The sequence below is a fragment of the Myotis brandtii genome, unplaced genomic scaffold, assembly GCF_000412655.1.
Source record: "Myotis brandtii unplaced genomic scaffold, ASM41265v1 scaffold1631, whole genome shotgun sequence".
Classification (NCBI taxonomy): Eukaryota; Metazoa; Chordata; class Mammalia; order Chiroptera; family Vespertilionidae; genus Myotis; species Myotis brandtii.
This window is the reverse complement of record NW_005355967.1, coordinates 150,831-163,077: the sequence shown is the minus strand read 5'-3', so window position 1 is coordinate 163,077 and position 12,247 is coordinate 150,831. Positions and strand designations below refer to the sequence as shown.

Below are 12,247 nucleotides of genomic sequence, written 5' to 3'. Positions count from 1 at the left end.
CCACCGAGGCGGACCCGTGAGTGATCCCCGCGCCCGCGCGCCCCGGCCGGGGCCACGATTCAGCCTTGCTTCCACTTTCATTTCTTCCGCCGTCCGGGCGTGGCGCCGTCGGGGGCGACCTCTGCCCGAAGCCAGGCTGGCCACAGTCCTCGGTCCGAGTCCGAGCAGCGAAAGTCGAAAGTCGGGGTTTGGGGGTGCCAGTGTTTGAGGGGGCGTGTCCTCGGGGGCGGAAATGTCTGGCCTGCCCTTCTGGGTCCTACGACCGGGCTCTCCTGGCAGTCGGGCAGGAGAGAGGTGGAGGAGACCGACGGCCAAAGGGTGGGCTTGGGTGGCTGGGCGTTGCGGCGACTCTGCAGACTCTGCACAGAGCACGGAGCCCCACCCCGACTTTCCTCTTGGATCTCTGCCCTGCAGGGAGCCCCTCCGCCCCCACGCCTTTCCCACAGCTCTAGGCTGCGTTCTAGGTTCAGCCTGAGGAATGGCAGGTGTGGCCCTGGCAGGGGGCTGTCAGAAACAGGAAGTGTTCCTCTGTGGTCTTCCTTTGGGCAGCCCAGATGCCCACCCAGGCTGTGAAAGGGCACAGAATTGGGAAATAGGGCTAAGAGGGGCAATAGTTTTGATTCAGGGAGGGAACCAAGGTTCTGTGAGGGGTGGGAACTCAGGAAGGTTTTGGAGTGGGAAGTGAGGAGAATCAAGTGGCATGGAGAGAGGGCACCTACCCATCCTCCCACTGGCAGGCTTACCTTTTCCTGGGAAAGACCCAGGCCTGGAGGATAGGTGGGACTCCAGCCCACTGGTCAGGACACCCAAGTTGCTGCGGGGCAGTGGGGCGGCTCAGCGTGTTGGAACAGGAATTAGGTGGTCTAATTGGTGGGGAGATGCTTCCCCTCTCCCTCCACTCCCCTCCTCTCCCCTTATCTCCGCCAGACCAGGGACCAGCTAGTGCAGCCAGTGTAGGAAAATGGTCTTTTATTCTTGTCTTGGGCCGCACCCCACCTTATCCCAGTTCCCAGTTCTGTCCTTGGAGAGCCTCTGCCTATAACTTGCTGTGTGAATGCAGGCTCTCAAGTCCCCTTTCTGGGCCTCATACTTCACATCTGTTTAAGAAGTGGGTTGGGTCCGTTGATTTCTCAGGGCTATTTCAACCCTAAGATTCTTTTTTTTTTTTAAACTTACCTTTAATGTTGGAAGTTATACAAATGTACCCTTTTTTCCCCATGGGCCCCTTCTAGCCCACCCCTTCTCCCAAACCCAGGTCTTCACCACACTATTGTCTGTGTCCATGGGTTATGCATAAATGTATGTAAGTTCTTTGTTAATCTCTTCCCACCCACCCACGCCTGCGTTCCCTCTGAGAACCCTAAGATTCTTGAGTTTAAACTTTCCTTAAAGCCTGAGCATTGACCATGTGCCAGGCCCTGCCCTAGGCTGGGCGTGGGGGTGGAGGGGTGTGAAGATTCAGAGGCAGGAGTGAGGGGCATGTTCAGGGATCAGCAAGAAGCCCAGAGTGGTTGGTTGGGAAGTGGGGCAGGAAAGGTAGGGTAAGGTGTTGAATGCCAGAGTGAGGGTCTGTTGGTAACAGTCAGTAAAGGGAACTGGGCGAAGGTAATGAGCCCAGGAACCCCACCTGATTGCAGTGTGAGAGATTTTGGAAGCACCTGCCCAAGCAGAGTTTAGAATGCAGGTAACACGTGAAGCATGGAAGTTGCCTGCTCTTGGGTCAGGAAGCTCGGGTCCCATGCTGGGGACTTCTTTGGGTGAGAAGGTGGGGGGCAGGGATGGATTCTCCAAGTTCCTCTCATTTTATTTGACTGTCCTCTTCTTTGCCTGCCTGTTGTGGTTACAACAAAGAACCCCTGTTCCGAACTTCTCCACTAGCTTGACTTATTGCCTGACATGACACCTCCCCCAACCCATATTTACGGTGCCTTTGGTTACATCCAGTGTCACCTTTTCCCTATCCTCCTTCCCCAGTCCCGTCCCAGTATTACTAGAGACATGCGAAAGGAAAAATGCTCCAATGTCAGCTCTGAGGTTTTGTTTGTGGCTATATTCAAGCCTCAGTCTAGGACGGGAGTCAGCACCCCCACTGACCAGGGTCAAGATCAGGTCAGACCTCAACCTGGAGCCAGAGCTCAGTGCTTGGCCTATACTCAGCCTGAGTGCTCAGTCTGGGGTCAGGGTCAGTGCTCAGTTTGTGGCTAAATTTGTCTCAGTAGGAACCTAGGTCTGCATTTCCCAAGAGCTCACAGACTCACAGAGGAGGTAAGAGCCTACCTCATGAGTCACAGTAACCTGGACTATATCGGAGTGACCCAGGAAGTTGCATGGGCCAAGTCCATGCCTACCTACTACAGTCATGGTGGTGCTGGGCCTATAACCCAGGACTTCTGCCTGCAAGCTTGGGGCTCTGATTGCTGTCCCCAAGGTCTGTTCTGAGTCTGGGATTCTTCAGTTCTAAAAGGCAAAGCAAATTCATATGAATTCTAGATGGGCCCAGCTGGGTAGATCTGACTGCATTCCTACCTTCCAGTTCCAGGCACATAGTGGGTGCTCTAGGAATGTCTACTGCGTAGCAGGTGCAGGGGGAGGGGCCTGTTGGGGTTTCCGCCAGAGGAGGCTGGCTTGGGGGGAAGGATCTCCAACTGCTGTTGGAGGAGGTGGTGCCCTTCTAGACCTGCTACCTCCCCCTCTCCTCCAGCCACTCACAGGCCACCCAGCTGGCCATATAAGGGCTTTTCCTCTTTCAGGGTAATAACAGGAAAGGACATTTTTGGTAGAAAAGTCCCTCCTGCTCTCTGGGAATCCCCGGTGGCTGGTAGCCGGCCGGCCGGATGAACTATAAGATATCCCAGAGGAAGCTGAAGGGGTGGGGGGGCTCCCCCTACCCCCAGCACAATGCCGCCAGGCTCTCCCACGCTGCACCAGGTGGCCTGTGGGGCCCCCAGAGGTCATCTTGTCCAGGGCCGGCAGGAAGCCTCTGTCACCTCTCTACTGGTCAACAGCAAGTCTAAGGAGCACCTGTTGGGATCCGAGGCCCAGGCCTCTGTGAGATGCAATGAATATGGAGAGGAAACAGAATAAGAAGGCAGGGCTGTGGCACTGGACAGGGGAGATAGGACAGCCTGGGAACAGAGCAAGGTGCTGGACCGAGGGAATGAGGAAGATTTAGAATTCGAAGAGGCTGCTGAGATGGGCCAAAAGCTGAGAGGTGAGAGGGAATGATGTGTTGGGAAGTCAAAGCACATTTGGTAAGGACCTGACCACCATGCTCTTCCATGCCCTTGGCTCTGGCAGGGCATCCGCAGGTCCTTCCCCTGGACACCCGTCCCTCCGCCCAGCCTGGCCATGGCCCTGTGCCTGAAGCAGGTGTTCGCCAAGGACAAGACTTTCCGGCCGCGGAAGCGCTTCGAGCCGGGCACACAGCGCTTTGAGCTGTACAAGAAGGCACAGGCATCGCTTAAGTCCGGCCTGGACCTGCGCAGTGTGGTGAGGCTGCCGCCGGGCGAGAATATTGACGACTGGATCGCCGTGCACGTGGTGGACTTCTTTAACCGCATCAACCTCATCTATGGCACCATGGCTGAGCGCTGCAGCGAGACCAGCTGCCCGGTGATGGCTGGAGGGCCCCGCTACGAGTACCGCTGGCAGGACGAGCGGCAGTACCGGCGGCCAGCCAAGCTCTCGGCACCGCGCTACATGGCCTTACTCATGGACTGGATTGAGGGCCTCATCAACGATGAGGATGTCTTTCCCACTCGAGTTGGTGAGTGCCACCTGGTCAGGCCTGGCCAGGGAGGGAGGGAGCCACTGGAGCCCATTTCACAGATGCGGCATTTAGTTTGATATAGGAATTCTGTGGAGTATATGTATGTGTTTAATTTTCATCCCCATTTTGTAGAAGAGGAAACAGGCTCTGAGAGGTTCAATGTCTGCTTGTCAAGATCAGACATCTCAATTTCAGACGGCCCGACTCCCAGTTTGGGGTTCTTCTTGTCTAAAGCTTGAGTGCCCCTCCAGGGACCACCTTGGGGAGACCACTATGATGCTCAGAACCTTCCAGAAGAGGTGCCTCAAGGTGCTCCTAACAGGTTACCCTCCTTGGGTTGATCTGACTTGCAGCCTCCTGGGAGTTCCCTCTGACTCCGGTCCCCAGAAGGGGAGGGGGTGGAGGTTGGATGTGCTGACAGTATTTCCACCTCAGGGAGTTCTAAGGGCAGAGCTCCAAGCTGTGGAGACTTTCCTTATCTCAGCTGGGCAGCCTGGGCGGATAAGGGTGGGTAAGGGAGAGAGTGATGTCACCCTGGCCCTACTTCCCCACCCAAGGGCATCAAGAAGGGGTGTTGGCATGACACTGTGTTCATCACAGCAGCCCCACCCCCACCTGGCCTCAAGGCTTTGGGAATCAGAGGTGGGTGAGGCAGGGTGGTCAAGCCCAGAGGAGAGAAGTCTGAATGCTGAGCACTGAGTCACAATTCAATGCCCTAGGCCCCTCCCCAGCTGGTGGCCTGTCATTTCCTGCACTATCATGCCCAACAGTGGGTATCTTCATATCACCCAGGAGGAAACCTAGGCCAAGAGAGGGATAGTGCACTGAGTCAACAGTGTTCAGAACTGCAGCTCGGGTCTCTTGGGGCCTGGGCCCCAAGTCTAGATAGTCAGGACAAGTCTGAGGAACCTGGACTGGGCCTAGAAGGGCTCATGGAGAGGCAGGGCTCAACCCTTCCTGAGAACAGTGAGGAAGGAGAAGGGATCTGTGGAGTGGGGTGGGCCAGTGTGGGCCTGTATCTGGGCTCTTATTCCCTTCTAGCCTTAACCCCTGGGCTTATGAGACCCCAGATGTCTGTGCCTTAACCCTGGGATGGCAGAGAAGTGCACATGGCCACCAAGATTTCCACCCTGAGCATGGGGGACTATAGGAAACTGTGTCTTTTTCACAGGCTCTAGAGCTCGTCTTTTTTTTCTTTTCTTTTCTTTTTTTTTAATATATTTTTATTGATTTCAGAGAGGAACTGAGAGAAAGAGAGAGCTAGAAACATCAGTGATGAGAGAGAATCATTGATCAGCTGCCTCCCGCATGTCCCCTACTGGGAATCGAGCCCACAACCTGGGCATGTGCCCTGACTGGGAATCAAACCTTGACCTCCGGTGCTCAACCACTGGGCCACACTGCTGGGCCCTAGAGCTCTTCTTCTTCTTCTTTTTTTTTTTTTAAAGATGCTTTTTAAAAATATATATATTTTATTGATTTTTTTACAGAGAGGAAGGGAGAGGGATAGAGAGTTAGAAACATCGATGAGAGAGAAACATCGATCAGCCGCCTCCTGCACACCTCCCACTGGTGATGTGCCCGCAACCAAGGCACATGCCCCCGACCGGAATCGAACCTAGGACCTCTCGGTCCGCAAGCCGACGCTCCATCCACTGAGCCAAACCAGTTAGGGCCCTAGAGCTTTTCTTGAGCAGGGTCTGTGGCATTCATCTCAGAGGGATGCTACAGTGCAGTGCAGACAGGGTTTGAATCCTGCCTTCAGTCAGTACTAATGAATAGTTATGTGGCCTCGGGCAAGTGGCTCCAACTTTATGCACCTCCATTTTATCATATCTAGGATGGCTATCATACCCATGATCATACCAGGAAAAAGGTGCAAAGGGCCCAGCACATGGCCTGGCTCACAGATGGAAGAGTGTTATTGAAAATGTGAAGGAATGAGAGATATCTGAACTAGTTCTTGAAGCCTTAGTAATTCTCAGGATTAGGGGTCTGGGGACTGCACTGTGTATGTTGCAAAGAGGAAGGAGTCAGGGTGGGGTTGGAGAGGTAGGCCAGAATCCTGAAAGGCCTTGAGCAGGGACCATGCTGGGAAGTTAGGACTTAATTATGAAGGCCCATGTTTTTAAAAATGGACCCCAGATGTTGATGAGCTTCCCTTGGAATTTTATCCAAAGGTGTCTTGTGAGAGCACCTACAGATGCATATATTTCTGGGGAGCGTTGAGGCATTACTTCCTTTCATCATACTCTAAGAAGGGTTGTTCAGTGACCCCAACCAGGTGTCAGAGTCCTGCTCAGAGTCAAGGGGAAAGGCGGAAGATAATTTGTATTTCAGTAGAACAGAAGCAAATCAGAGTTGTGCTTCTTAAAAAGGGAAGTATGGGGAAAGCGAATCACGATCTCTCTCTGTCTCCCACAGGGAAGTGTGTTAGGGAAGAGGCCATCCTGGCCAAAGCTGCCTGTGTGTGGGAGGGCAGGCAGGGCTGGGTAGGGTTTCATACCAGGATTCTGATCCCCCTCACTTCTGCCCCTCCCCATTCCCCTAGGAGTCCCCTTTCCCAAGAACTTCCAGCAGGTCTGCACCAAGATCCTGACCCGCCTCTTTCGAGTCTTTGTCCATGTCTACATCCACCACTTCGACAGCATCCTCAGCATGGGGGCCGAGGCACACGTCAACACCTGCTACAAGCACTTCTACTACTTCATCCGAGAGTTCAGCCTGGTGGACCAGCGGGAGCTGGAGCCACTGGTGAGGCCAAGCCCCCACTACCCTCCCCTACCAGCGCTAGTCTCTAAGTTTTCAGATCCAAAGTCTACCTGTACTAAGAAAATCCAATACCCAAGTGGATAAATTAGGGGAAGACAATTCATTTAACAATGATTCTGTACTTTAATAGAGAATATGTTCGAGTTTCAGTTTACAAACCCAGATCTGCAGCCTGGAGTTGGGGTGGGAGGAGGGAAGGGGCCAGGTTCAGGCAGAAGAGCAGCCAGGCCCTATGGTTTGGGTGGGGGCTGCCTGGCAGGTTGAGCTCTGACTGACTCCCATTCCCCACCCCACCCCCACCCTCACCCGCACCTTGTGTCTCTGCAGAGGGAGATGACAGAGCGGATCTGTCACTGAGCCTAGATCTGGACACTGTTGCTCATCAGATGATCGTCTGAATATAGAGTGGCTGAGGAGGGGGACCCTCAGGAGTCTGGTGGCAGAGGAACCTGAAGGCCCTGGGACCCCTCCACACACCCAAAGCCCCTGGACTTCTGGTTCTCAGGAGTCTGCCCATATGTCCCCTGACTGCTTGTGAGTGGAGGAAGGGAGGAAAGGAGGAGCTAAACCTCTGACATGAAGTCTAGGGATGGGGGAGGCTAGAGGGTTTCCACTCTGACACTTGACCTTTTTGTGGTGGTTCCGAAGCCTAACTGGGCAATGTGGATGTGGTTGAGGTGCTGGTAAGAAAGGTACAAGAGTAAGCAGCCTGTGTGTGAGTGAGCACTGTGTGTGTGTGTGTGTGTGTGTGTGTGTGTGTGTGTGTGTGTGATTTTGACTGTGGAGAGCGTCTGTGAGAGCCAGCCACCTTAGACCCTGCCCTCCCTGGCACATAGTGGGACCTCATAAATGTTAGGCAGATGGATGGATGGAAGGAACAAGGGAACGAGGGAGGAAGGGGAGGAGAGATTGGGACCATCAGACCATGATCACTGTAGGAGTGATGACAATTCACTGTCCCCTCTCGATGTGTCTGATGATGTGTAAGTACAATATGTGGTTGTAGGTGGGTGTGGCTCTATGTTTGAAACTTCTAGGCTATCTTTTTCCATCAGCATGAATTCTGGGGAACTGTGGGGAGGTAGGAAGGGGAGCATTGCCCTGGGTACCTAAATCCCTGGCCCACCACAGACACAGGTTCTGATTGCTCAGCCAGGGATGCCCAACAACTAGCATTTCACTCAGCCCTCTGCCTCCAGAAAGGCCTGATTATAGACAGCCTCCTGGGGGTAAGGGGTGATCCCTCTGGCCACAATGGTCCTCTGGTGCTTAAATTGGGAATCACATACTCCAATCTAGCTTCTAGAATCTACACTTGACTCCCAGCATCTGAAGCCCAGCACAGGATAATAATCCAACCCAAGGATCTAGTAGAACTTGAATTGGGAAATTCTGGAGTCTTGTCTCCCATCCCAGGACATTAAGAACCACGGGGCTAGTGAATGCACTCTTCCAGGCTTGGAGAAACCCCATCCTTCAAGCACTTGCCTCCTTTCAACCATCCTGAGACATTCCAGCTGGTTGGCTCTTAGAGCACAGCTGTTCCCAGAGAAACTGGGATGTTCATTCAGTACTCCATTACTCAGCACTCCCATACCCAGCCCTGTGTGCAGACCCACAGGTGGGGAAATTGAGGCAGGGACAGGGCCCTCCCTTCCCAGAGCCTCCACACTGGGAGGCCAGAAGGAGAGCCAGACAAGACCTGAGGAGCATCTAGTCTCACTCAGAATCCTCCACGTACATAAGAGGAAACTGAAGCCAGGAGGAGAAGCTGTCCTAGGCCTCACGGCAAGGCTTTGTGGAGCTGGAGGAGAAGCACATGGAATGAGGGTTTGACAGCCCCTCTCCAGGACACAACTGTTCCTGCTTTGAGCAAGGATTTCTAGCCTGATGTCAGAGTGCCCCACCTTCCCTCAGGCCTGCCAGGGTTATCTGCTGAGCCAAACCTCCAAACTCATGCCCCTCTCCATGACCCAGCAGCTGCCTGATCTCTGGGGAAGCAGACGGGGCTCCTGGAGTCAGCCCACTGGACTCGGGCTGCTGCCTCCTGAGAAGTTCCCAAGGGAAGCAACACTGGCCCTGCAGCTTTGCCAAAGGCTCTGGAGTGAGGGGGGAAGGGAGGTGTCAAAGATTCTCCCAGGGACAGTGGATGGTAAGATAGATTCTAGGGCTAGGCCGTGGCCGGTGCTGATGGAAGAAGGGGGTGAGGTGGGTGGGAGGGGTGGGAGGGAAGGGGGGAAATCTATTTTTGTGAAACAGGGAAGACTTTATTGTTATTTTTGGTAAAATAAAGGAGGCAAACTAAAGCAGCGCTGGTGGGAAGCTGTGGTCTGGGTGCCACATGGCTCTTGGGCAGACTGGAAGGAACTGGGCCAGAATGGGGAGGGAGGGATTTTTGTCCCCGGCCATAAGGAGTGCTGGCTGGTATGGTCATGTCTAGCCCAGCTCTCCAGGGTGGAGACACCAAGGTTTTCCCAGGGCTCTGAGAATGCTGAACTAGAATTCCTGGGCAAGGCTAGGATCCTGGGAGTGGGGAGGACTGGCCCTTGCCTTTGGGGAGCTCAGTCTCTTCTTGGAAGATTCTTTACTTGTTTCAGCTTAGGCCATCTGGCACTGGCTGTTCTCACCCCCTTAATGTGGTTGTTGTTTTTGGAGCGAATGGGTTAAGGAACGGGGCAGAAACAATGCTAACCCTACTCACAGCAGAGGAAGCCCTTCTCAAGAAAATGCTGTTGGGGCAGCTGGACGTGGGGCTGACTCCTGAGCTTATTCCCCTGGAAATACCTGAGTTTCTTAGCTCAGGTCTTGCTTTCATTCCACTGCCCCTTACCCTCAACTGCCCAGATGAATTGAAAACAGCTTGGTTCTTAAGAGTCAGCAAAGGCCCGCCTAGAGCTCCCCGTCTACCTAAGGAGGAGCCTGGCTCTGCAGCAGCTCTCCTGGGAGGCAGAGGTCTGGCTTCTAGTCCTAGCCCAGCCCCTGACTATGACAGGCCCCTCCAGACCTCTATTTCCCCATCTACTAGTATTTCATGACCAGGAGTGGATACAAGGAAATTATTGATTCTAAGCTCCTTCATTATTCACAGTCTATGAATCATTCATAATGATAACAATAATAGCTAATATTATGTGTCAGGTACCGTTCTAAATGCTTGATATACAATAGCTTGTTGAATCCAGTTTGTCTTTGGGTAGCTGCCTAGCTTCCTTCTTGGTGCCCAGTATCCCCCATTTCACTGCTCTAGGATCTGTAAGGCCCTCCACTCTGCTGCCCCTTCTTCTGGCTCACCAGAGGAAGCCCAAGTCCAACACTCTAAAGGTGGCTCTGCTTGCACACCTCCTGTGACAGGTCACTCACTACCTCCTCAATTGCTGGAGAGCTCAGACTCCTAGGAAGTTCAGGTTCTGAGATTATAGTTGTTTTGAAATACACCATGGCAGTGAGGATAAATTAATCTCAGAACCGTGTGACCAAGGCCTGCTCCTTACAAGCCATCACAAAACTGCTTTGAGAAATTCAGAGAGGGATGCTTAGAGAAGACTAGACAGAGATAGAGAGGAAGGAGGAGACAGAAGAGAGAAAAGCCCCTCTCCCAATCCATAGGGCAAAACTTTGCATGAGAAAGTCCTGGGAGAGGCAAAGTATTAGGGGCAGAGGGACAGTTTGGGCAGTCAGGCTGTTGAAGCCTTTGTTTTCCTGGATCCATAAAACTATTTGGAACAGGGAATAAGAAAGTGAGCCATTCTCCCCACCTTGGAGCAGAGCATCCCCCTATTGAGTAAAGACTGCCCTACCACCCTCAGCCCTTTTGAATACTGCAGCCTTTTCTTTGAGGTTTCCTGCTGCCACTTCCCCTTCCCGGGGAGCTGTATATAGTGTGGTAAAGGGAGCCGCAAGCATGGCTGGAGCTCCACCTGATTTGGGGGAGCCCTTCCTCCTGTGAGTTTCCCAGAGCCCTCCTCTCTGTGTTAATGGACTTGGTTGCCATATGGAGGACATAGCAATTCTGAGCACTTGGATTGGAACATAGGCCTGAGTGGCTCAGGTGCAGCTGGTTATTGAGACATTCAAGGAACAGAAGGGAACAGGCCAGCATGGCCTCTGAGCACATGAAGCTTGATGAGCCCAGAAGGTGATGATGGGAGAGATCAGGATCCAAAGGGGCCTCCAGGTTGGACTGAGAGATTCTGGAAGTGACTGAATATGGATGCTTGGGAGAAGAACCTCTCTCCAGCCTTCACCTACACTGGGAAATCTAGCAAAGCCCTGAATGTTCTCTAGTGTTCCAGACCTCCTTCCATCATACAGATGAGAAGACTGGGCTGAGAAGGGGAAAGGGAATTCATGTTTTTCAGATGGATGATGGGAAGGAAGTCCAAGAGGCTCATAACAATCCTGAGACAGGAAGAGAAGGGATATTTACTTCCATTTCACAACAGAGGAAACACACCCGAGTCAGGACCTGAATCAAACCCAAGTCAGCATTCTCATTATCTCATCACACTTGCATCTTGGGAGAGGACCTGGGGTTGGCTGAAATATCAATATATTTGCAGTTAGTTTTCTCCAAGAAATGAACTTTTAAGTCTTTTTATTTTGAACTACTGGGGGAATGCTTTACTAAAGGAGAAACTTTCATCGTGAAATTATAGGCACCCAAACCTTTTAAGAAATTTTACAGAATTAGCTCTCATTTTAGAAAAGACAGGCAGCATATCCCCATACGTAAAAGACATTTTTAAAATTCCTTCTTGGCATGCAGGAGCTCTCGGTAAATGTTAATGACACCTGATGCTTCCTGGCCTCCTCCCTCCTGGCGCTTCCCAGGCTTCTCAAAGTTCACGCGAAAAGTTCAAGCATCAAAGGAGCTAAGCCCCACCCACTTCCCCGCAACCTCCCCGCCCCTCTCAATCGCGCCTGCGCAGTTCACTAAGCTCGCCCCACCCTCTCCCTGGGCGTAGCCGTCAGGGCGCAGGCGCAAGTCCGCCCCCGCGCTCCTCTGCGGTCGGGCCCGCCCCCTCGGGTCTAGCACCGCCTCTTCCGCGTCCTCAGCAGAGCGATCTGCTGGAGGGGGAGCGCGACCGGTTCTGTGGAGAGTCCGCTGAGGGGAAGACAAGACAGCGAGGTATCCCTGCGAGTGAAATGAGTTTCGGGGAGGGCGTGTCTGTGAGTGAGTTCATGCCCTGGGACGGAGAAATCAGGTCCTTCGGAACCGTCCGAGGTCACGACCCGATTGTGCTGCGGGTGTCAGCCCAGGGGACGCTTTTTTAGCGTCCTCTCAGGGCTCCGTCCGTGAGGAGCTCGGGGTGCGGCGTGGGTCCCGGTCGGGCTTGGCCTGTGCCTCGGGTCGGGGCCGGGGTGTGGCAGGTGTCCGAGGTCGGAGCTCAGTCTGGGGCCAGTTGGAGACGGAGTCCTGCTAGCTATATGGCTGGGTTGGAGGCTCAGGCGGTCCAACATCATGAGTCATTTTTCGTGTGAGGAATTTCTAATATCTTGGTCCTACATATTTTAAAGTTAACTGTTTTCATAGAAAAGCTCCTGACATGCGCGGTCGCTGTGCCTGGAGGAGAGAGCACAGTGCCGGTGCCATCTCTCCCCTGAGGGAGGGACTTTCCAGGCTACCTGTCCGTCAGGTGGCCAGGAGCAGGCCAGCACGGTGACCGGGGGGACGCGTTGGAAGTGCGTGGCGCTGGATCTCACCTC

General features: G+C 53.4%; 2 protein-coding genes across 5 annotated transcripts in view; both read left to right on the top strand.

Moving 5' to 3' along the window:
- MOB3C (MOB kinase activator 3C) overlaps positions 1-6,985 on the top strand; it is a 17,416-nt gene extending 10,431 nt beyond the window's left edge. Inside the window, exons 2-4 of one of the 2 annotated variants that reach the window (XM_014536484.1) lie at positions 3,298-3,766; positions 6,321-6,523; positions 6,869-6,985. In XM_014536484.1, coding sequence (XP_014391970.1) covers positions 3,298-3,766; positions 6,321-6,523; positions 6,869-6,898 — 702 coding nt within the window. In that variant the 3' untranslated portion in view covers positions 6,899-6,985. Of the gene's footprint in view, positions 1-6; positions 17-3,297; positions 3,767-6,320; positions 6,776-6,868 lie in introns of those variants that run through there. The other variant, XM_014536485.1, reaches the window with a different exon arrangement.
- A 137-nt stretch (positions 6,986-7,122) lies between these two features.
- MKNK1 (MAP kinase interacting serine/threonine kinase 1) overlaps positions 7,123-12,247 on the top strand; it is a 49,056-nt gene continuing 43,931 nt past the window's right edge. Inside the window, exon 1 of one of the 3 annotated variants that reach the window (XM_014536472.1) lies at positions 7,123-8,693. In XM_014536472.1, the coding sequence (XP_014391958.1) occupies positions 8,432-8,693 (262 nt within the window). In that variant the 5' untranslated portion in view covers positions 7,123-8,431. Of the gene's footprint in view, positions 8,694-11,550; positions 11,670-12,247 lie in introns of those variants that run through there. The other 2 variants (XM_014536483.1, XM_014536481.1) reach the window with 2 other exon arrangements.